Raw genomic sequence first — 22,682 nt, 5'->3', positions numbered from 1 at the left:
TTTCGCTTTTCTATAGACTTCTGACACCTTCTACACTCTACCCATTGAACAGGGTATTCAAATGGAAAATCAACAGCAACAATGGACAACCGCACTGAACGGAGATTAGAATTTGAGGCGCTGGGCGCGAGGCACTCGCAAAATTGGTGTAAACTTTCGGTTCGGTTTTCGAAAATGTCACAAAACGATAAATAAAGAGCGGGTAGGGGGTAAACTGAAAAGACAACCGAGAAGCAGCCCGGAGCATGGAGCACGGAGCACGGAGCACAGAGCCAGGCATACTGAACGTAACCTACACCGTTGCAGAGACAAACAGAGACACAGACTGGGCGATAATAGAGCCGGGGTAGGCAATCAAAACGTGCGCACGATAACCAACGCCATTTAAATTGATAGCTGGACAGGTGGACTCTGGCTAGGTGGAGGATGGAAGAGGAGGAGGAGGATGGAGGGTATGGGGATTGTGGCATTGAAGGCAGAGTAGCAGAGTAGCTTAGGGAGTTTGGGCAACTGTCAGAGCTGTACTTACCGCGGCGGACAGCTGTGTGTATTACATGGCACCACCGATGGCTCCGGGTGATTAGCAACGCTGCAGAGCGTCTCATCGACATCAGCGCCAGTTAGACGATTCCTGCATATAGGACGAGACATTTTGTAACCTAAGGCGTAAAAGAAATGGCAGAGAGAAAAATATAAAAAGAAAGACAGAAAGAGAATGTTAGTCGACTGGTAAAAGGCTAAAATTCGAAATGGCATATTGCAGCCAGACAACCGTTGCTGCCATTGCATTTTAAAATCAATAAATGTCTGAAACGGCTTTCAGTGGGTTGGGTGGGTTTTGTCGTGCAACTTTAATGTCACTTAGGCACTTAAGACAGTCACGGAAACGGTAGCACAAAGTTTAATGGGGCTTTTTCCCTTGTCCCCTTGTGGCCAAACGGAAACTTTTGGCCCAAAAGAATATTTAAATATATTTTATGAAAATGCAAGAGAAGTTTTCATTCTTTTCACCAAATAAGTATCTTTCTATAAGAAGATAATTAATATATACTATAGTATATATATTTTTTCTTATCCCATAAATATTATGCAACATTTCTTAAAACATTTATTAAAATAGTTATCTTAAAAGTTCTTAAAGATATTTATTGAATTAATTTGGAGAACATTTTTATGTAAGTTATTTTAATACGTTTTTCAATTAAAAAACTGAAATTATTATAAAGTAATTAAAATATGATCCCAGTTGATTTCTAGTCTCTTTCAAAGTTTGTATTCTATTCTCTTTATACAAATGTATTCATCAAATATGCTTTGTTCTATGAAGAAACTATTATTGCCAAGTCAAATAATTAATTTGCTGGTTATCGAAATTGCCACTAGTTGCCACAAATAACTTCAAATACTTTTTAAGTCGTGTTTAATTTGAAAATCATTGCAGTCAAAAGCAGGCGTCTTTATAATTTAATTTGAAAATCATTCCAGTCAAAAGCAGATGTCTTAAAGTTAGTAATTGTAAGCGAAGTTTCTGCAATTTAATGGGTTAACATTTGCAAACAGATGCGAAATTTGCAGCTAAGTGTAATAAGTTGGGCTGGGTTGTGGGTTCTCTTCTTGATGCGGCGTCTCAAACAGAGGCACGTCCGGAAATTGAAAGAACGAGTACAGAAGCAGCAGAAAGAAGCTGAGAGACTTGGAGTAGGTGAACAGTAAAGGTGGCTGGAGGTGGTTATGACAGCAAAAATTGTCGCACAATGCATAATGCCATAACGATCTGTCAGTTTGAAAAATAGTTGGAAGCTGGTCGCTTTCTCTTGCATTCGATTCGATTGTAAATAGTCCCTTGGAGCACAGATGGTACGCCGATTTTCAGCTATTGAATTTCGTTTATAAGCTTCATTGTGTGCGCTCAGGCAACGTCATTGTTATCCTTATCCTTAGTTTAACCCACATCCCCCCCACTTGCCCCTCTAAACATCATCATAGACGTCAGCTGGCGCCGCTGCTGCTGCTTCTGCTTCTGCTGCTGCTTCTGCTGCGTATTCATGACACAATTGGCTTAAGGCAATTGGTAATATCCTCTCTTGGCATTTATGTCAATTGTTGTAACGCAAAAAGTCGACTTCATGTTCACGGCAACGAGAAGCACCGAGAGAGAGAGAGCGAGAGAGAGAGAGAGAGATAGGAGAGAGAGACAGATAAAGATACTGGCATGTGGCATGTGTTGCACAGCTTTTGGGCACTGCCACAGCTGGAGGCAAGGGGATCAATCGGGGGCTAACTGTGTGCAGCTTCATAGGGGTCCGATGAGTGGATTTATAAAGCTGACTGCACCCAGCATGTTGGCCATATCGAGCTCTGCGCAGCAATGGGGAGTCTCCCTGTCATTAATATTGATGATAATTTATATTGAAGCGGAAATGTTAATGCTCACTGCAGATTTCTTAGAAAATTGACATACTGCAGATGCAGTAGAATTGATGTGGGAACATGAATGAAAAATATTAGTTGCAGTCGTGACTGTTGCCATTTGCTTAATGCATACCAAATTAAGTAAAATCAAAATGAGAAATAGACAGATAGTAATGATAATAATAAGAGACTCTCATCTGCATTTCACAGTCTGTGGTCAACAAGTCTAAGTTCGAAATTTAAACAGATAATAAATTATTTAAAAATGTTGTCAAAATGAGTCTTTTTTCTGAAAATTAGTCACTTAGTTTTGAAACTATCTAGATGAAAGCCTGTATTTATACAGATTGTTGATTAATCATACAGCTAAAGAAACTCACCAGCTTTAATAGTTACAATCAGTTAATTCTTAAACTTCAAGTCAAATTTAAAACACATGAATTTCACTCAGATCAACAAGGATACGTATCCCTCGGCTTGATTAAGATAATCTCTAATCTTTTTTCTATTTTTTTGAAGACTTGATAACTTAGCAAAGTCTTAAAATAAAGAGAAATTATGCGCAGGAGGTTGGCTATCGAAGCAAAGTATTTTTGTAACGCTCTACTATAGAGCAATCTGATCTATTAATAACTATATTCCATAAATATTCTATCTTTAAATACACACAATTTAGATTTAATCATACCCTGCTACATTCTCATAGTCAATTAACCGCCTTTAACTTCTTTGTTAAGTGTGTAGAACCTAAATAGGCCTCCACAAAAATTACGACCAATTGGCCAAGGCAATTGAGTCCGGTTCCGCAGCTGAGTTCACAGCTAGCCACATATCTAGCCTAGATATAAACGATCATTAAGTGCCTGCCATTTGGTATAACTGGCACAGTTTTCCATTAAGCACACAAATAAAAAAGAGAAATGAAAGAATATCCAACTAAGTTGGATATCAATTGGAGCGGTGTCACGTAGCCAGCCAGCTAAATGCACTTAGTGGAAGTGCAGCAAGGTATACGAGATATGTATGTAGAGTGCGACATAATTGACCAACTAAAGTGTATGCAACTATCTGTCAATAGGTGAGTAAAATAAATGTTCATGTCAAGGCCAGGACACGGGTGTCCTGCAGGAGTGTAGAGCAAAAACATGAGACATAAACATTGACATTAGTTTGATGTTTTGGAACGTTAATTTCGATGGTCCCCGAGGACAGAGTACAAGGCGACTTGCAGTTGACATTTAAGTGACATGTGAGGCGAACAAACGCTGAAATGTAATTAAAGTGGGGAAGAATGATGGCCGAGAGGGGGGTGCATGTGGGAGCAACACCCACAAAATTGAAGGTACCTAAACGATATTGCAATTAAAATTGAAAAACAAATTGATTTTGCCATTTGCAAGAGACGGGCCACGATAATGACTAAGTAAACCAGCAGTACTCTGGTATTGTCGGAAATTAACAAGTTCCGCCTCTGCGGCCATCTTGTTGTTGGCGTTGCTTTTGCCACCACCCCCACCCCTGACACTGCCCCGCTGTCGTGCACCAAACAAAAAAACTGACATTTATCAAGCGGCAAACCGATTATTTCCGTTTGGCATTTTTGACGGCCTAATGGCCGAAAAAGCAAGCGCCAAGTTGATTAAAAATGCATGGGGCCACAAAAATATGAGAGTGTTGCCCCAAAGTTTGTTCTGCTAGTCCACAGAAAATAGACAGGCATTGGCTGGGGTATGGATATGGGGCATGTGGAGTGTGGAGTGTGGAATGGGGGACATTGGTAATATTTGTTTTGGTTTAACGCCATAACCAATCGCCGTCATTATTATCGGTATTTGCGTGTCTGAAAATTTATCTATTCAAAATTCTGTTTGAATCGATTTTCCTATTAAGATTAATAACGATTCCTATTTCGTTTAACAGCCAATTTGTTCTTCTTCTTAAGTGCCGTTCATAAAAAAAATAACTTTAAAACGGGTGTTCAAAATAAATGAATCTACCAACTGTTAAATAGATACGGACCAATATAAGAGTTCTTCAAGAATCCTAGATTCCTATTTGTTTTCCTCAAATCAATTTATTTCTTGTTGTTGCATACAAATATAATTTAAAAATCTTCAGTAAACTCACTTTCTCAGCAAAGTTTTATCTTGTTTGAGGCGTATAAGCGCAGTATCCGCTAGTCGAGCAGACTCAACGAGTTTACTGAGCAGTGTTTTTAATTTAATTAGTAGCTGTGGTTTGTGTTGCTTTGAACACAGCTCAACAGAATGCATTAATATCCTAGGCTGTGCTGTGGGCGTGGACTTAATAAATGATGGGCCATTTATAAGAAAAAGCTTATTTAATTTGTATTTTAGGTGATATGCAGATACTCAAAATTTGAGGCAAGTCAAAATATGGCAAATTGTAGATTGAAATCGATACTTTGAAACTATATCAGCTACAAGAATTGATGTAGTTGTGCTTGTTCGCAAACCCAATGAACGTTCATGTGAAACAGGTAACTTCAGGCATTCAGTATAACACCGAAGTTATATTACCTCATGTTGCTCATCATGTTGGGCACACACACTTGGAACACTTATGAACTTTTGTGAACTGAATCCGAAAACTTCTGACATCGACTTTTAGCTGCATGCAAAGCAATTTATGAACCCACTCACAGCCAGAAGGTTGATTGTTAGTAGAAGTTAACCTTAGGCTGACTAACAAACAAAGTTGGATCGCATCCGAGTCGCTGCCGAAAGGTAGTCGGCAGCTAATCGACAAACTTTACTTGCTAATATATTATTTCGACGAGACTATTAATCACATAATACATAAGTATATATATATATATATACATATATATGTAGAAATAAGAAAAGACATCCATAGGAAAAACTTTAAGCATTTGTTTTTTTTGCCAAGAAATTTGGTGCACAGTTTTCAACAGCACGAAGCAGGGCAGCAGCACAACTGGCACTCGATTGCCATGCAAACATTCAATCGAAACAAATTCCAATTCAATGAAAATAAATGAGCACGACAAATAGCTGCCTGCTACACACACTTATACACCCCTAGCGTTTTATTTTTTTGTTGTTTTTTTTTCTTTCCTATTTTGGGTGGGTAGGGCATGTAAGAAACAGACAAAAATTTGACAGCTTTTCGCGTACGGGGAAAAGATTACAAACGGCAACGAGGCACGCCAATGCCTGTGGCAATGTTCTTGACATATTCCACTTGTTTATTTACACTAGGGACTCGATTCGACTCACAACTACGTAAGTACATGCATAAGAACTAAGGACTAAGGACTAAGGACTTACCGCCGCCGCAGGTGACGGAACATTGCGACATCGGTGCCATCTCCCAATAATAGAGCGGTTGCGAACAGGAGTTGCCATCGCCCCCGCACACGCCGCAGCCGTCGATTTTCTTCGTTGAGCCTATTTTCAAATCGCAGCCGACACGCTGAAAAGAGAGAATCAAATAGAAAAGAATTGTTAGCTGCAAATAATGACCAAATTGAAATACTCTGCCAATTTTTCCTATGTGAACTAAATTTATTTAATGTTGAGTAATATCACTCGAAATAGAAATAAAAATATTTACAAGAAAAAAACCAAATTCTTCAAAAAGAATGCATTCAATTTATATTTATAATAAAATTAAAATAACAAAAAAGATTAGCTTATAAAGTCTTATATATTTAGCATTTATTTATATTTATTTTGTATTCCATAATTTGTATGCTTGCGAATTGCGTTAGAAAAGTAGAAGACTCTTGTCAAGTGTATTCAAACGATAGGAACTCAAATAAAAGAAATGCTACGTAAATAAGTGTAAATCAACTGTTAGCGGTATCATATCATAACCTATTGGCAAACAAGCACACACCCAAACACACACACACACACACACACACACACACATACACACATAAACACGTACACATGCCGTAGCAGATGTAATAAATAAAATATGGAAATCAATGAGAATTCGTTGCATAAGCTCAAGCTCAAGCGCGTAGCAGAGCACAGACAGGCAAACAGTTGCGCGAATCACTCGAATCTACTTATGATGTATCTGTGAGGCATGTCTGCGTATGTCTGTGTGTGTGTGTGTGTCTGTGTGTGTGCCTGTGTGTGTGTGTGTGTGTGTGTGTGTGTGTGTGTGTGTGTGTGTGTGTATGTGTGTGTGTACTCGTACTATGTATCAATGAATGATATGCAGCTGGTGCCTCATGGCACATGCCACAGTTTCGAATGTTGCGTATTGAACTCGAATATCAAAGGAATGTTATTTAAGACATTGCTATTTGATATGTAGCGTCAGTGTAAGATTTTGGTTAGGAAATAAGCAATATTTTGCAAGACATATAGTATTTATACAAAGGATTAAGATTACGTCGATTTTATTTATTATCTATTTATATTCAATGCTGATCGGTTTGATGTCAGATTGCAAAGGACTTGAGCTCGACAACTTTGATCAATGCGACTAGCTAATAAATAGAAATGAATAAATAAAGTGAGCCAAAAAGGAAGACACTTAATTTTCTCTTTTTAATACTTTGTTGTTAATATTTAAAGCTCTAGCATTTAATATTGGCTTCTGGTAAAAGTTAGAAACATACTTGTGTAAACTTTTAGACGGTGTCCTTTTTAAATGCCGAGAAGTCTATTTAAAACCGAGAAGTCATAAAAAACTTGTACGTTGAATTAGGTCAATTCCTTACTAGTTTAAAGCTGAACTAGAGCAAAATATTAAGCCAAATAGCACCTGTTTACATTGTGACAGCATTTTTGAGTTGCTACGTAATAAAAAAGACGCCGAATGATTTCCGGGAATTCGCCAAATGACAAGTGGCAATTTGAAATGTAATCCAGTGCCCTGAAAGCAAATGTTTTGATCCTAACCCATGTCAAGCAAGATCTTTACTATAGAATGAAATGTGTTGTGGTACTTCATATGTGGGTGAATGTCTGTGTGTGTGTATGTTTTTTGTGTGTTTGTTGCGACTTTAGGTCTAAACCGCAAGACAAACAGCGCTAGCGAGAAATAAGCCCGTGGGCCGCATTTAAACCCACAAAACTGGCAACTTGCTATTTGATTTATTTGCAACAGATACACATATATATTACATATATATGGGTATATATATATATATACATGTCTTTATATAAGTGTGTGAGTTAACAGCGCTGGCTGCAGCATCTACTTCAGGGGACACCAATAAGGCAGAGCGTAAACCACATGACATATTGGCGTTTATTACAACAAATTGGGGTGACGATTTGGCGGCATTACAAAGGCGCTGAGGGGGGCAGCAACGGCAACGGCAACGGCAACGGCGTGAAACTAGGCGAAAAGTCGGATAAGGCCCAACACCAATACAACCACACACACCTACACACGCCCACACACAAGCACACACTCGAAACAAATTGAACTGAAACTCAAACAAACCACGGGCAGCAGCTCTAAAGAGGACAAGAGAGAGGGCGAAATGTTCTACAATAGTGCTGGGAGACGGGTAAGGTTGGGGTTGGTGGGGTGAAGGGGGCGCAACCGTTGCCAGTTTTAATGCGCCCACAATTTCTTGTCGTTGTTATTGCCTTTGTTTTGTGTTGCTGCTGTTTTTTGTTGTTGGTATTGTTGTTTCATTTTTTCTGTTTGCTGCTGCTGTCGCCAACTTCGCTCAACATTATTGTAGTTGTATGTCGGCCAAACTCGTCGCCGGCAACCTCCATGCTCTCTCGGCAAGAGCGCGGTGTGCCTCAAAAGTTATGCACAACTGTTTAGTTATAAAAATTAGAATAACTAAAAAAAGCTAAAATAAAACCTCATCGTCTGAATTTGCCAAAGAAAACTTAAATAACAATTCGCTTTGCAAAGTTGAGCATTTAATAAACTTGCTTATAAAAATACATATGTGGCAGCTAATAAGATATATATTATATTCAACTATAATTGAGACATATTTTATATTAAAATTGATAACGTTTAATGTATATTTATTTTGTGATGCAGCACACATTAAAAAAAAAACACAAATATATTTACAAATTAAAAACTGAAAATTCAACCAAATCGGCTCGTCTAGTTGCTGATCAAGAATTAGTCGGAGACGTGTTCTTCAACGCATTGGAAATTTTAAAACTAAATTTAAAAAATTAAAATGTCAGCAGATTTACACCTAAAGTGTCTAAGTTAATCGATCTCTGTTTATATTTAATTCTTTCGAATATCTCAGAGCTCAATGTGCATAGTACGTAAACATATTAACAATTATCGCATTTCAGTAAAATAGTATAGTATTGCATTAAATTTAAAAAATAATATTGCATCTCAACTTCTTGGAACTTCTTGAACACTCCAATCGCGGCATCCTGTCATAGCATACTTTGTAGTGTGCATTTCGGTGCTGCGTTGACGGTTGAATTCCGTGAAGTGGCAACCAGGCAAACGCCAGCAGCACGCCTTATTGGCATTTCAATAGTTCGCCTTTGACTGAAGTAGCAGCAGCAGCGACCGCAGCAGGAGTACCACCAGCCTCCACAGCAAACTTCACCTCCCGCTCTCCACAAATATTAGTACGAGAAATACTCCTACTGCCACACAGCCGCATGTATTGAAACCCTGGTCTGCGTTATGCCAGCCTTATGATTTATTTATGCTCACGTTCATAATGATACAAAGGCGCTTGCGTTATGCAATCTGCATATATATGCATACGTAAGTACGTATTACACTGGCGCAAAGGTAAAGGCAAAGGCAAAGGCAACGGCGACGGCAATGGCAATGGCAAGTGGATACCCTTTTGTTTTTATCATCACCCACTGCCAGCCTACAAGCCCGGCACACCACCCAACTTCGCTGACAAAATCGACATAATTTATCATCTTTTAGTTTTGGAGCACAGCTAAGTGGTGGAGCTCACCCATACACACACACACACACGGGAAGGAAGGAAGCCAACAGGCCTCACACACACACACTCATATCGTTGACTAAACATTTAGATTACATCGATAGTCTTTATAGTATATATAGAGAGACAACTCGGCTCACCTGACATTTGCCCTGTATACACATATCCAAACTGCCGGAGCGGCAACGTGTCCCATCCTGCACCCGTGCCGACAATTGCACAATGACGCTCTGCTCATCGTAGTGCTCCTCGGTATTACCAGCAGCCGATTCCGGTGAGACGTCCTCCGTAAGATGCGCCGGATGGCCTCTGTTTTAGCGTGCAAGAACCAGAAAGCAAATATACGAATAATATCAGTTGATGGATTGTTATGGCTCATTTAATGTCTTTGCAAATGCCTGATTAAACTTTGGACATTTTTCTTAAAGATTAGGATTACCCTGATGATTACACAACATCAAATGTTGTCTTTACAATTGGTGCATCAATTTCTTTGTTAGGAGTTGAATCAATTTTTTAGGTTATTTAAATTCATGGTTTTCACTGGCTCTCTGTCAAGTGTTATTTGTTTTTCATTTAGAGTCCCGTCAAAATCCACAGCTGTTTCGGCGGACGCTGTAAACCTTTGCCTGAAGGCAAATATCCACAGGACTCGAAACATATCCGAGTATAAAAAATAAAAAACACTCGACTTGGAGCCAGCGGAAGAATATTAAAAATATTATAACAACAAAAAACAAATTAAAAAATGTATTTATACATATTATATATAAGATATAAATCTTAAAACTTAAATCTATATAATTTTTTATATTTTTATTGCCCGTAAGTCAATTCTGATTCTGAGATTTAATATTCGATAACGAATGTTTCCTGGGGTTTTTCTTTTTATCTCGTACCATACCATCTCCCCGGGGAATAACAAAAAATCCGCAACTAAAGCTAACACTGCAATTTAAATGACTCTTCTGCCATTGCCATTCTGCCAGCATTTTAATCTAAAAATGACTTAATTCACATTGCCTGCTACACTCCTTGGGCCATTATGGTTTTTTGCCACACGAAACTCCTTGGCCAAGCGCTTCATTTGCAACTAAATTGCACAATTTTGACGCTTAGCAAATGATTTATAAATCCCGCATGCATGTAAATTGCGAGGCGAAGAGGAATATGGAATCTAACCCCGAATGGATTAACCACAAAACTGAGAGCCGCAAGAGCCACAAAACCGAAACGGCTGCCACTAATTTTAGCCGCAAATACAAATGGTCTTAAAAAAAAAAACTAGCAAGTGTGCTGTATGAGAAGATGTTATCGACTTGACAAATACCCTGCAAGCTTTATGTTTATTTGTATTAGCTATTATGGCCAATTCAAGTGCATATTGTGAAAACTTTTGCTTAAGCTTTGCTTAATTATAATGGAAAGGTTTTCATGAACTGGTACAGAGAGAAATATTTATTTTGGTTTATTCGAAATATTTGTATACTAAACTTTAAAAATTGTTTATGCCCTATTTAAACAAATGTATATTCCCCCTTTTCTAGCAATAGCCAGGTTATAGCGCAATGCAAAAAAAGAGGGAGTGCAAATAGCTTTTTTATTGTCACACTGCTGCCGAGAGTGGGTAACCAGTAGAGGCAGGCAGCTGCATCGGTATAACGGAAGCCATGATGAATAATGAGTGGAGATGCACGGACAGAAAATACATACAACTGAAACTGGAGGCAACCAGCCATTGAGCTGCTGGCCAGCCGAACATAAGCGCATTGGTGTGGACATTAATTTGGTATGCAACAAGCTGCGAGCTGCAAGCTGCAAGCTGCATTTACGAGCTGTGGGCTGAGCCGGCGACGAGTTTTACCTGCATGTCAGGGCACATGGTTCGACATAATCGTAGTGCGGTGTCCATTTGTAGAGGGTGCCATCGTAGGGGACATCATTGTAGGCGGCACACTGGTTCGCACGGAAGTCCTGTTGCTCCGGACACGGCTGCATGTTGCAGATGCGATAGCGGGCACTCTCGCCGCGACAGCTGCCCGGTGTGCTGCAGCGACGCATTTGTTGCATAATACCGCCATCGCAGGTGCGCGAACATGTCGACCATTCCGACCAGGTCGACCACTGTCCAGTGTTCGAGCCAGGGCCCGATGATCCTGTTGCACTGCCCTTGGCACGTTTCTGTTGCTGCAATTGGTGGATAAGGATTTTGTGTGTTCAGTTTTGCTAATTGAAAGCTCACAGGATGGATGACATCTTTGTATGGCCAGTTGGGATTTTGGATTTGCGATTTTGGTATACTCACTTCCAGCTCATTTTCCAAGTCGGATGCTGTATTCCATGTGTCGTCGAACGCTTGACTAGCATTCAGTTTCTTTGCCCAAGCGGCGTGTGAAAGCAGCAGGCAGAAGCTCGTCTGCAAAACACACAACAGAAATAACAAATTTTAAATTAAATTTCACTTGAATATTGTGCTTGAGGTGAGAGCTTAACATAATATCTATATTTGTATATATATCATCTTAAAAATTGTATTTTCCATTTTCAAAGCTAATATTTATGCCAGTTTCCATTTATTACCATAAATAAATAATAAATGAATATCTTATGTATGATTTTGCATTATTTTTTTGATTGTTACGATTCATTTTGATTTATAAAAAGGTTCTTTAAAATATCTTGACTTGATAAATTTTAAACAAAAACTTATTGTTTTCTGTGTAACCTTATAAATTGTTATTTCTGAAAGCAAACTGAATTAATAGTTTTAATAATTAATAATAATAATATATAATGATTGCGTATACTTAATATTTGATTATAGAATTTGTTTAATTATTATTATTATATATAATATTTTTGGCTATTATCAGTAATTGTCTAGTTTATTAAAAATGTATACGTTTATTATATGCTGATGAGAAATATATGTATGTGCTTCATACACATGTCTTAATTATTTTGTGACAAATTTGTGTAGCTTTCCCCTACTCATTATTTAAAACAGCATATTCGAATTATGTCTGCACTTGCGTACCAGCTGAGGCACAGCAACAACAAAGAGAGTAACGTAATCCTAGGGCAAACACAACAATGCAGTGCAAACATGTCACCTGGTTTTATTGGCATTTCAAGTTGAGAAGATGACTTTTATATTTGTGTATAAAATTTTCAGCCATCGCACGCGGCTTTCACGTTAGTCACGTTAACAATTTGCATTTTTGGCCGGAACGCTGCTTTTTATATCGAAGGCACATTAACCTTAGGACACGCGTCACGTATGCCCCCCAGCCCCCCCTTACCCACAGGCATTGAAAACAATCTCGACTTGGCGTGTCAAGGGTTATGCTATACGATGGGCGTTGGGCGTGGACCAAACCGTATGTCGTGTATCTGGTGCCTCTGCTTCTGCTGCTGCTGTTGCTGTTGCTGTTGCTGCTGCTGGCTCTGCCTCTGCAGCTGCTTAATGGCGTGTCGTATGCCACGTGCCCCACGCCTTTTTTTTTTTTGCGAACAACACGTAATCGGGGTTCAACTGGGTTAAGCGTTTTACTAAAATAGACTACCGTAAGAGCAGACAGTTAGCCAAGTATTTATGTGCTAAAGCTCTCTCTTTAGACCCAAAGTACACCAGATTTCTCTATTCGACTTTTAATGCTTAACTTCATTTTTTTTGGGCTGCGTCGCTCTCAGTAATATATTCATCAAATGAATTTATTTACAAGTCATGTTCTTTCAAACTGCGGATTATAAAACTCAATCCAAAATTTATTTGCAAGTCGAGCATTTATCTGGTTCTTTAATTTATGTCTATGGACTGACTACACAGGCAAGTTTATACTTTTTAGAATAGTAATTTAATTAGCTTTAATATCATATTAAATAATAAAAAAGGTTTTATACTATCAGAAAAATGTTTGATTTATGATGTGTTAGTGGTTTGGCTTCGACCTCATTTCACTAATTCTTCTGTATCATAATAAAGTCTTTCTCAAGCCTTAACTTTATTTTGAACTCAAATGGCATGTAAATAGAATATCTTAATATTTTCAAACTGAACTGTTGTTATTACAATTTTTCTTCTCTTAATTGTGTCTGTAATTAAAATTCTATAAATATCTCACCATAAAGTATATTTTTACCTATATTTTATAAAATATTCACTAATTCTTGTTAAACTTAACATTTCTTATATTTTTATGTAACAAACTTTCGTTTCAATATAAATATTTAAAATATGTTAAAAACATAAATATTTATTTTATTTTCAATTTATATTGATTACAAAATATATGTAAGCCTATAAAATGAATAGAAAATATATTAATTTGATACATGATTTTTATCAAATTTAATTATGTGTAGAAATTTGAACATTTCTCGCTCGTAAAGCTTTCCATTTTAAAAGTATTTTACGGACACTGGAAACTGACATAACCCTTTCAAAATTCAACCGATTTCAATGCGGAAAACTAGTTTGGCATTTAAACTTCATTATTATTTCATTGTCATTTAAGCGATTGTATCAGTCGTGAATTCGTTATCGAGCAGTTAACAGCTAAATGCCTCAATAACCAACTACAAATGGCCAACATGGATATGTACCACAAGTCGACTTAACAGCTTGTTTAACTTAAGGCCCAGCACACAGCCAATGGACCAATCAACAACAACTGCAGCAGGGCCATCTGATGCTGATCCTCTTGACCGAGACACCGAACAATAAACAGCCGACATATGAAAGGCTAATCTTAAAGGCAAATCAATGGCAAATGGACCACAGACAAGGCAAAAAAAAAAAGAACACACACACACTAAAGTGGAATCCACATAAATTGTGCTGTGCATGAAACATGATCCAACTAGCCAGTTACAGACACACACACACATCGAGTCGAAGCTTAAGACAAAACCATTTTATAGCAGTTTAGCTGGGAATATGTAAAAACCCATTGGGCTTACAAGCAGAGACACAGTAGTGGAACACAAGAGATGGATGAACTGGCAGCTAGATGAAATGTCCGATAAACTGAATGTAGTGCAATAAAGGCTGTAAAAGAGAGAGACACACACAGACACACACAAACACACACAAACACATAGAGAAACTGTTAGGAAAATCGGCGTAAAATCTCATATGTCCATCCATGCGGTTAGAAAAGCTACTAAATTACTATTTAAGTATCTATTACCACGTTTCAAGTGTTTGAGGTCCGAGCCACCACCACCGAACCTAAATCCAACCCGACATGACCCTGCCCCATACCCCCACCCACACACACCCTGCACTGCTTGCTCCCCTTAATGGAAATAGCTTCAACCCTGGCGACCCCAACACAAGCATAAGAAAAACAAATAACAAATAACTAAAGACTGTGACTGGGCCAACAAGCCAGGTGTACAATGAGTACGTACAGGAAGTCGTGTGTTTTGTAGGTGGTCGTCTTTTTGGGGTTGCTAGGTAGGTGTTTTTTTCTTCTTTTTTTTTTTTTTTTTTTGGTGTTGTAGGGGCATCTATGTACTGCCTACCGCTTGGAAGAGGAAAAAACATTAGCAAACAGCACATTGGACGAGCAGATTTTATGCGAATCCGGTAATTATTTATTTATGAGTTGAAGCAGTTTCAATAACTCACTTTGCCTCATCTACCCATCCCTCACCCCTCCCCTCACCCCACACCCTCTTCACAACCTACCAAAAACATGGAGGTATATTTCTCGAACATACGTCAAATGTCGAGCAGCTGCCTGTGTTTATGTGTGTGTGTGTGTGTGTGTGTGTGGATGTGGATGTGCGTGTGCTGTGAGTGCTCAGGACGTAGTCGGCGTCATCATGGCAGGAAGTCATTGTAGGTAGTTAGTTAATGTGCACAGTGGTGCGAAAATTATGAATTTGTTCCATGCGTTTGACTGAAAGGTTAATGGTTAATGGGCAATTATTATTGCTTAATGCCTTCTGATTAATGCTGAACAAAGTAAAAAGATGGACGAGGAAGTGTTGTGTGCTTAAAAACTTCACATTAATCTTGCGAGCAAAGTGTCTGCAATGCCATTAAACGCCTCGAAGAGGTTTATTTGTTTATCGAATGTTTGGGTTTGTTAACCTTTGACTTGACTTGACTTGTTTCACTGTTTGCAAGCAAGAGATAGAAAGAAAGTTTAAATAATAATTAAAATTCTAAAATCAGCTAACTCTAAAGATTTCCTATTCTTAAATTTATTAACGAGTTGAAAGGAGTGATTAAACAAACAATATTTTGGAAGGTATGAGTATTGAAAATCTGGTCGAGAATGTTAACAATTATATCACAGGAAAAAAGTTGTCAAATGTAAAATTATTTATAAAATTCCAACTTTGCATATTCTTCGTCTTCTTAAAATTAATAAGGGGTAAAAGTGAACAATTTAGTGAGTAACAAAAGCAAATATTCTGATTGAAAATCTGGTTGAGTTTGGCAGTAGCTGAACATTTTAATTTACATCAAAGTAAGGAACTCTCAATCATAAATTCGGTTGTAAAGTTTCATATTACGATGAAATTGGCTTAGATAAAACATAAAATAGAATGTCCGCTTGTAATTTATTTGCAACAGCTCCACCGTGCAATATGTTTTGCCAAGGCTAGAAAAAGACGACTGTCAAGTCTATTTCGAGAGAGACGTGAGTCGGCTATATATATATATATAAGTATATATATACATGTATGTATTTCCAGGTTCATTCGTGAGGCAGGCAATTTTTGCATAAGTGCCAGGCGATTGAGGTAGGGATGCTACTGAGATGCTGCTGCCAAGCATCGTCAGTTAGTCAGTCAGTCAGGCAGTCAGTTAAGCAGTTAGGCTGGGCTAGGCAGACAGGACAGGTAGATTAGACTGTCAAATGTAAGCAGTGCAGTGCTAGTTGATTGTTTAGTATTGTAACTGTATCTAAGCAAGTATGTATGCCTATGTGTCTGTGTCAGTGTGTGTGTGTGTGTCTGTGTGTGTGTGTTTGTGTGTGTGGGTAATGTGTCTGTTGCGTCACGTCAGTTATTTATTCAAAGCGACAGGCGGCACAAAACGTCAATGAGCGAAAATGTTTCGTATGCGCAAAGGTTAAACAATGTTGGCTAAAAAGGAGCCAAAAATGGGAGGGTGTGTGTGGTGGGCAACAGAAACAAAGGTAGACACAACAGCAACAACAACAATAACAGCAACAACAACAATAACAGTAACAACAACAGCGACACATCAACAACGAGAGAGACAACAACAATAGCAGCAATTGGCAAAGCTGCGCTCAACTTTTACAAGTAGTTGCTATGGCAACAATAAACCCGAGACAGAGTCAGAGTCAGAGTCAGAGCGTCTGACATGACAAGGGATGGATAGATGGATGTCTGTTTGGTTGCAGCCAAGGGTTGGAGTTAAGTTTTGGGTTTGGGTTTGGAGTTAACGCTTTTTGTCCATGTGCGATTGCCTGCCTGCCGGTTTACCTCTGTGTTTTCACGTCTATTCGTCGGTTTGGGCCTGTCCATCAATTTGACTGACATTACTTTGTCATTAATTTTCGATGGCAGCACTTAACACACATATAGCATAGGTCAAATGTCACTTTGTCCAAAAAGCATCCCTGGATCTCCTAACATCTAACAAATCCCTCTCTGACTCTCCTACCCCCTCACTCTATATATATATTAATATATATATATATATATATATATATATAGTTATAATTGTCTCTGTATCTATGACGTAAGTAGCGCTATAAAAATAAAATTCGCACCTCTTTACCCCGCTGGGTCAGAGTCTAAGGCCATTTAACAGCCGTAAGTGGCCAAGGGCTTAGCCGTTGTTAACTGTTTCCGGTTTGCAGCTTTCGTCCCCGGCAGTCTGCCTCGGTTCCTGCCTCGGTCTACCTAACTCCTATGGCTTCCCATTTGGCCTGACCCCCAACAATATTGCATTGTAACTCTTTTCTCTTTTTTTTTTAGCCAGTTTTTGTTGCCGTTTCAGCCGTTTTATGGTGCAGCAAAGTTAGTTAGGCTAGGTTAGCACAGCTGATGCTGAGTATAAAGCTATGTTTCAGGGCTAAAGTGTACGCACTTTATTGTTCTCTTAATTCAACTGAACTTTATGATAGCTAAATGGCAAGTGTGATACTTGATTTAAGCCATTTAACTCTTGCCATACGAGACAATAGCTTCTCAAGATACCAGTGGGAACAACAAAAGACTTTGACTGCTACACTTAACTAATTGAATATAAGCATGTATTCAGTCCAAATAATCATTAATTCTTTTACTTTTTTGGTGCAGAAATCGGACTTTTTCTCTACTTAGCAACATTTTCGTAGATCTTACAAGATAAGCACAAGATATATACGTGAAAATTAACTTAGGCCATCTATAGGAAATCTTGGGCACAAGAGAGTTAAGACTTCTTTATAGAATATATTAATAATAGTGATGAGTGTGAAAAACCAGTGAAGAATCTGGAATTTTGTACATTAATAAAGCAAATGATTTTAATAAATTTTAGGAATACAATTTGTAATAGTAAATAACTTATTATATACCAATCATTCTGCATTTAGAATTCTTCAATAAAATAGTTGCTATTCTAACGAATCTCGCATCTTGCTTATTGAAGTTTCTATTCAAGAAACTAATCCAATAAAGATATGTCCATCAGTTGTTCTCTGTGCTAGATATAGGTATCCATATTATAATAACAGTTACAACTTTTCACTTCTATGTATATAAAAAGCGCGGTTATTATTTTGTTGTTGTTTTTTATTAACTTTTATGAATGTATTTTGCAGTTCAAAGACTGTAAAATAAACGAGAACAACAATCGTAATATTTCCACACACGATTCATGACTCATGTCAGAGATATTTAGAGGACAAATCAAGCGAAGCTATAAGCCATCATGAACTTTATGTCGTCGAGCACAACAAAAGTATATAAAACAGCATATATTTATTTGATGACAAAAAACTTTGTCAATAAATATCATCGATAGTGAGCCAAAGGCGCGAGTAATCAATTGCTTTGTGAATGGGCAGATAACAACTGGGAAAACGGGAACGTTGACTGAAAATAACAAAGACTGACAAAAAACGCAAAAAATAAAATAAAATAAAATAGTAAAAGAAGAAGAAAGAGTCCTATCGTGCTGCTTTGCATGTCCTGCAGTCATTAACTCAAAAATCGAATCGAAATGAAATTGAAATAAAATGCACGAATCGCACAGGATAGTTAGGGAAGGCAGTTCCCAACTGGAGTCGATAGCAGCTCGAAGATAGGCAGACAAGTGCGATGAGGCAAACGTCTGTCGCCCAATGAACGAACCCACGAATGGATTACAGGAGAGTGTTACAAATTTGAATGCCGCTGCCACATGGATATCGAGTGTGCGACCAACAGAGAGAGAGCGACAGAGAGCGATAAAGAGAGAGGGAGGGAGAGAGAGACAGAGTAGCAATTGTTGCTATTGTATTTGGTACGTGCCTTTTGGCGAATGGGCCAACATTTCAAGTGGCAACTGCCAAAATGTCATGCCCCCAAAAGCTACAGGGAACACTTGACAACAGGCTTCGCTTAAGATGTCGATTATTTTTTATTTATTTGTTTATTTTCTACTTTTGAATCGAGAGAGCACTTGAAATTAAGTTTTCATGTCGACCATTCGAATATAATTATAGGTTGTTGAACACCCAAAATGAATGTCTCAATAATTACTTGAGTATTGCTTATAAGTCTTAAAAATCTATTTCGCTAACTCTTTTTGTCTCTCTCTCACTTGATCGCTGCCACCTTCTCTCACTCTCGCCTTCTCTTTCTCTCACTTTATAGCTATCACTGTCCCTCCATCTGTCTCTGTCTCTGGTACTGTCTCTATATCTGTCACCCTCACTTACTCATATACTACTTATATTGTTATATATCTTTTTCTCTCTCTGTATCTGTATCTCTCTCTTTCTCTCTCTCTCTCTCTCTCTCTCTCTCTCTCTCTGACTCACTCACTCCTTCTTTAAATTACTCAGCATTTCTCTGTATCTTGCATATTCACTCTTTGCTCTTTCTCTCACTTACTCGCTCTCTCTCTCTCTCTCTCTCTCTCTCTCTCTCTCACTAACTCTATAGTACACAACACCTATGATATATGTTCTCTATGTGGTCTAACTTTTCGGCATCTTTTTCGTTTTTTAATTTGTATCTTTCTTTTCAAAAGTATTGCTTCTTGAGGTAAATAAACATATCTTGCATTTCAATCACATAATGTTTGATGCTTTATCATTTTGTTGGTCAACTTCTCTATTTACCACTCCAACGTCAATGGTCCGGAGAGTAGGAGAAGCTCAACTCGAATCTACTCCAGCTCGCTTCTGCCATTAATCATCTCCGCAAATAGCACAGCTTCGTTTGCTATTTCTTGGGTAGTCTTCGCCATCGTCGTCCTCTTCTTGTTGTTGTTCTGGCAGAAACACTCACCGCAAAACTTGTCAAGCACTCGTACGCCTAGGCCATTAACACGCCCTCAACACAACAAAACAACCTAACAAACAAACCAACAAACAAACAAATATCGGGCCCATACACACGAACACACAGACAGACAGACTGGCTGACTGACTGACTGACTGACTGACTGACTGACTGACAAACGGACAGATAGATAAATACTAGGAAAAGAAAATCCAAGGAAGGAAAAGAAGAAAAGAGCGGCACACGCAAAACCTTGGTCGCAAAGTCAAATTGAAATAGCAGCAGCACGTGGAGGCCCACACAGACAGAGGAAAGAAACGCAATACGATGAGAATGGGTAAGGAAAATATTTACTACACATAACAATAAATCCACTCGAAAAGTGGGTGAAGAAATACTAGCGAAGCGCACACAAAACGCACTACTAGAAAATAGAATATAGAAGTTGTGGCAGTGGAAAGCGGGAGACATTTTTCCTTACGGACCTGTCCCATTTATAACAAAAGGCTTTCATGTCCTTCATTGCCGAGGAAAACTCAACGGCACGCAAGGCAACCATTTTTTATACACGAATTGTAACACACACTTCGACAAATTGATACCAAGATTAAATCTTGAAGACATGAGAACGCACAAAAACAAATGAACACACAACTTGTGTGTTTGTGGGTGTCTGTGTGTTGACTAAAGTCAACTAGCTAAAGAAATTTGTTGTAATTAAATTTTACATAAGTTATGAAAGTGTCTGCAGGATGGGCAGGTGCTCCAGGTCACAGCCAGAACTAATTACGAGCACCCCGAAAACGGGTGACAGTCACCAATTTCAGCTGCCAAGCTGGCAGATCGCCATTTTCTAATTTCAATTTGTCGCTGCCGCTGCTCAGTTTAGCATTGACGACGACGACCCAACACACAAATGACGACGCCCCATGTCCATTGACATGCCCGTGTGGTCAGCAGAGTTGCCAACGTTGTCGCTGCTCAACATTAAAATGAATTACCACAAATGGACAAGTCTCATTACTGCGCGTTTCTTTTTCGACTATCCATGTAATGCTCTTGTACATGGTAAATATATATATATATATATAAACATATATATTCGTCCTGACTGTTATTGTTGTTACCAGGCTATTAGATGACTGTTCTCTCCGTTGCGGCACTGTGACTGGCACTTCAATAAAAAAAAAAAAAAATGGAAGAAAGAGAATGAGAATGAGAACTATACACAAAAGTTGCAAAAGTAAATCATTAATTTTTTTTGTGAACTGACCTACTTGCAACAGAGCAAGGCATTTTAGTTCGTTTGAAGGGGTGCTTACCATAGCAGACAAAAGATAATGGACACTGGGTGCCGAGCAGCATTCATTTTCACTTGTATTATAATTATAATTATAATTATACCTTCTACTACGGTAGTCTGTTTGTCTGTAGTGACCGCAAATTTAGTCGACACCTTTAAAGCTAGAGTTCTGAAACTTGCAACACATATTTAACTATGCCTAAGTCCGATAAGGTGTCAAAATTGAAATTCTGGAAGTATCGATAATATCGATCATATTTTTTTAAATTTAAATTTACAAAGCATACATATTAAATTTAATTTTTAATTTCATTTAAATTATTATTATTAGTCGACTTTAAATAAATAAGTAAATTTGCAAATAAGATAAAGCCACATATATTCCACTATTATAAAGCTAGAGTCACCAAATTTGGTAGACAGATTACTGCTACTTTTACATACATAAATACTCTCTTCTAATAATATTAAAAATCAACAGGAACTTTTCGGAATTATACTAAAACACTAATTATGCTCAAGGTAAATCTGATTGGGGTTTCACATTTTAAAAGCCACTTTTTTGTATTTAATATTTATTAAATAATTTATTTTAATTCCAAATTATTTAATTTGAAACTTTGTGTACTGTTTGTACACATTGAATAAATAAATAAATAAAAACAATATCATTGCATGTTTATTTAATATGCACACATACATTTCCAAATAGAAAGCGTGGTATAAATAAAATTGTTATCCCAAACAAAACTAACTCGCTCAACTTCTGTAGCGCTTGTGGTCGCTGTGACCAATTGAGCGTACCGCTGCTGTCGTGGGGACTTTGCCAGCGACCCCCACTCGACCCCATCCCCCTTTGTTAAGTTCCACTCTATCATCCCTCATTACAAACAACCCCTTGCCCCACACTCCCTTCTTGCCGAACTGCAATCCAGAGACCTCGTAACAATGCCACAGTTACAAAATCGCGTCATTTTAGCAGTTTTTCTGCTTTTTATATGTTTGAATGTTGCGATAAAGAGAGCCGGCAACAAACAAACTGAACTCAGCTGCAAATGAGTGAGTGAAGTGAAGCTAAAGAGAATAGAATAGAATAGAATAGAATAGAGAAGATAGCTGAATAGACAAACGGGGAACAGAAGCCAAAACTCCAAACTGAAAGAAATGAATGAATAAAAGAATGCAAGTCTAGTGTTGCATGCAGCAAAGTCAGCAACAACAACAAATATGAACAAATCAAAGGAATAAAATGATAAATGTTCGACTGCGAGATACCTTGTGTGCACACACATATGCACAAAATTAATAATAAAGTTAATAATATTAATATTATCATAAGATGACATACATCATTTTGAAGTGCAACATTGACAGATGAGCTCAAAAGATTCTGTTTAAATTCTAAATATCTAAATTGACATATTAAAGTATACAATATATAAACTTTGAAAATTGAAGATGCATGTTTATTAATATTGACTTTAATATATTGATTGAAGAAGATATTTCTTGTAATGCGTTGCAAGCATCCCGACAAAATGATAATCTCCTCTGCAAGGGTATAAGCCAACTGCAGAA

At 37.9% G+C, this 22,682-nt stretch overlaps 1 protein-coding gene across 3 annotated transcripts in view; it reads right to left on the bottom strand.

The window, feature by feature from the left end:
* Nucleotides 1–22,682, bottom strand: part of LOC6562139 (protein madd-4) — a 73,679-nt gene that overhangs the window by 32,331 nt on the left and 18,666 nt on the right. For all 3 annotated transcript variants that reach the window (XM_032736361.1, XM_032736362.1, XM_001987997.2), the window contains exons 3-7: nt 11,637–11,747; nt 11,196–11,518; nt 9,472–9,640; nt 5,724–5,868; nt 530–659 (exon numbers count right to left, since the gene is read on the bottom strand). In XM_032736361.1, coding sequence (XP_032592252.1) covers nt 530–659; nt 5,724–5,868; nt 9,472–9,640; nt 11,196–11,518; nt 11,637–11,747 — 878 coding nt within the window. The remainder of the gene's footprint in view (nt 1–529; nt 660–5,723; nt 5,869–9,471; nt 9,641–11,195; nt 11,519–11,636; nt 11,748–22,682) is intronic.

This window comes from Drosophila grimshawi, unplaced genomic scaffold (genome assembly GCF_018153295.1).
Source record: "Drosophila grimshawi isolate 15287-2541.00 unplaced genomic scaffold, ASM1815329v1 contig_1377, whole genome shotgun sequence".
Taxonomy (NCBI): domain Eukaryota; kingdom Metazoa; phylum Arthropoda; class Insecta; order Diptera; family Drosophilidae; genus Drosophila; species Drosophila grimshawi.
The sequence above is the reverse complement of the archived record's forward strand: the minus strand, read 5'-3'. Positions and strand labels throughout refer to the sequence as shown.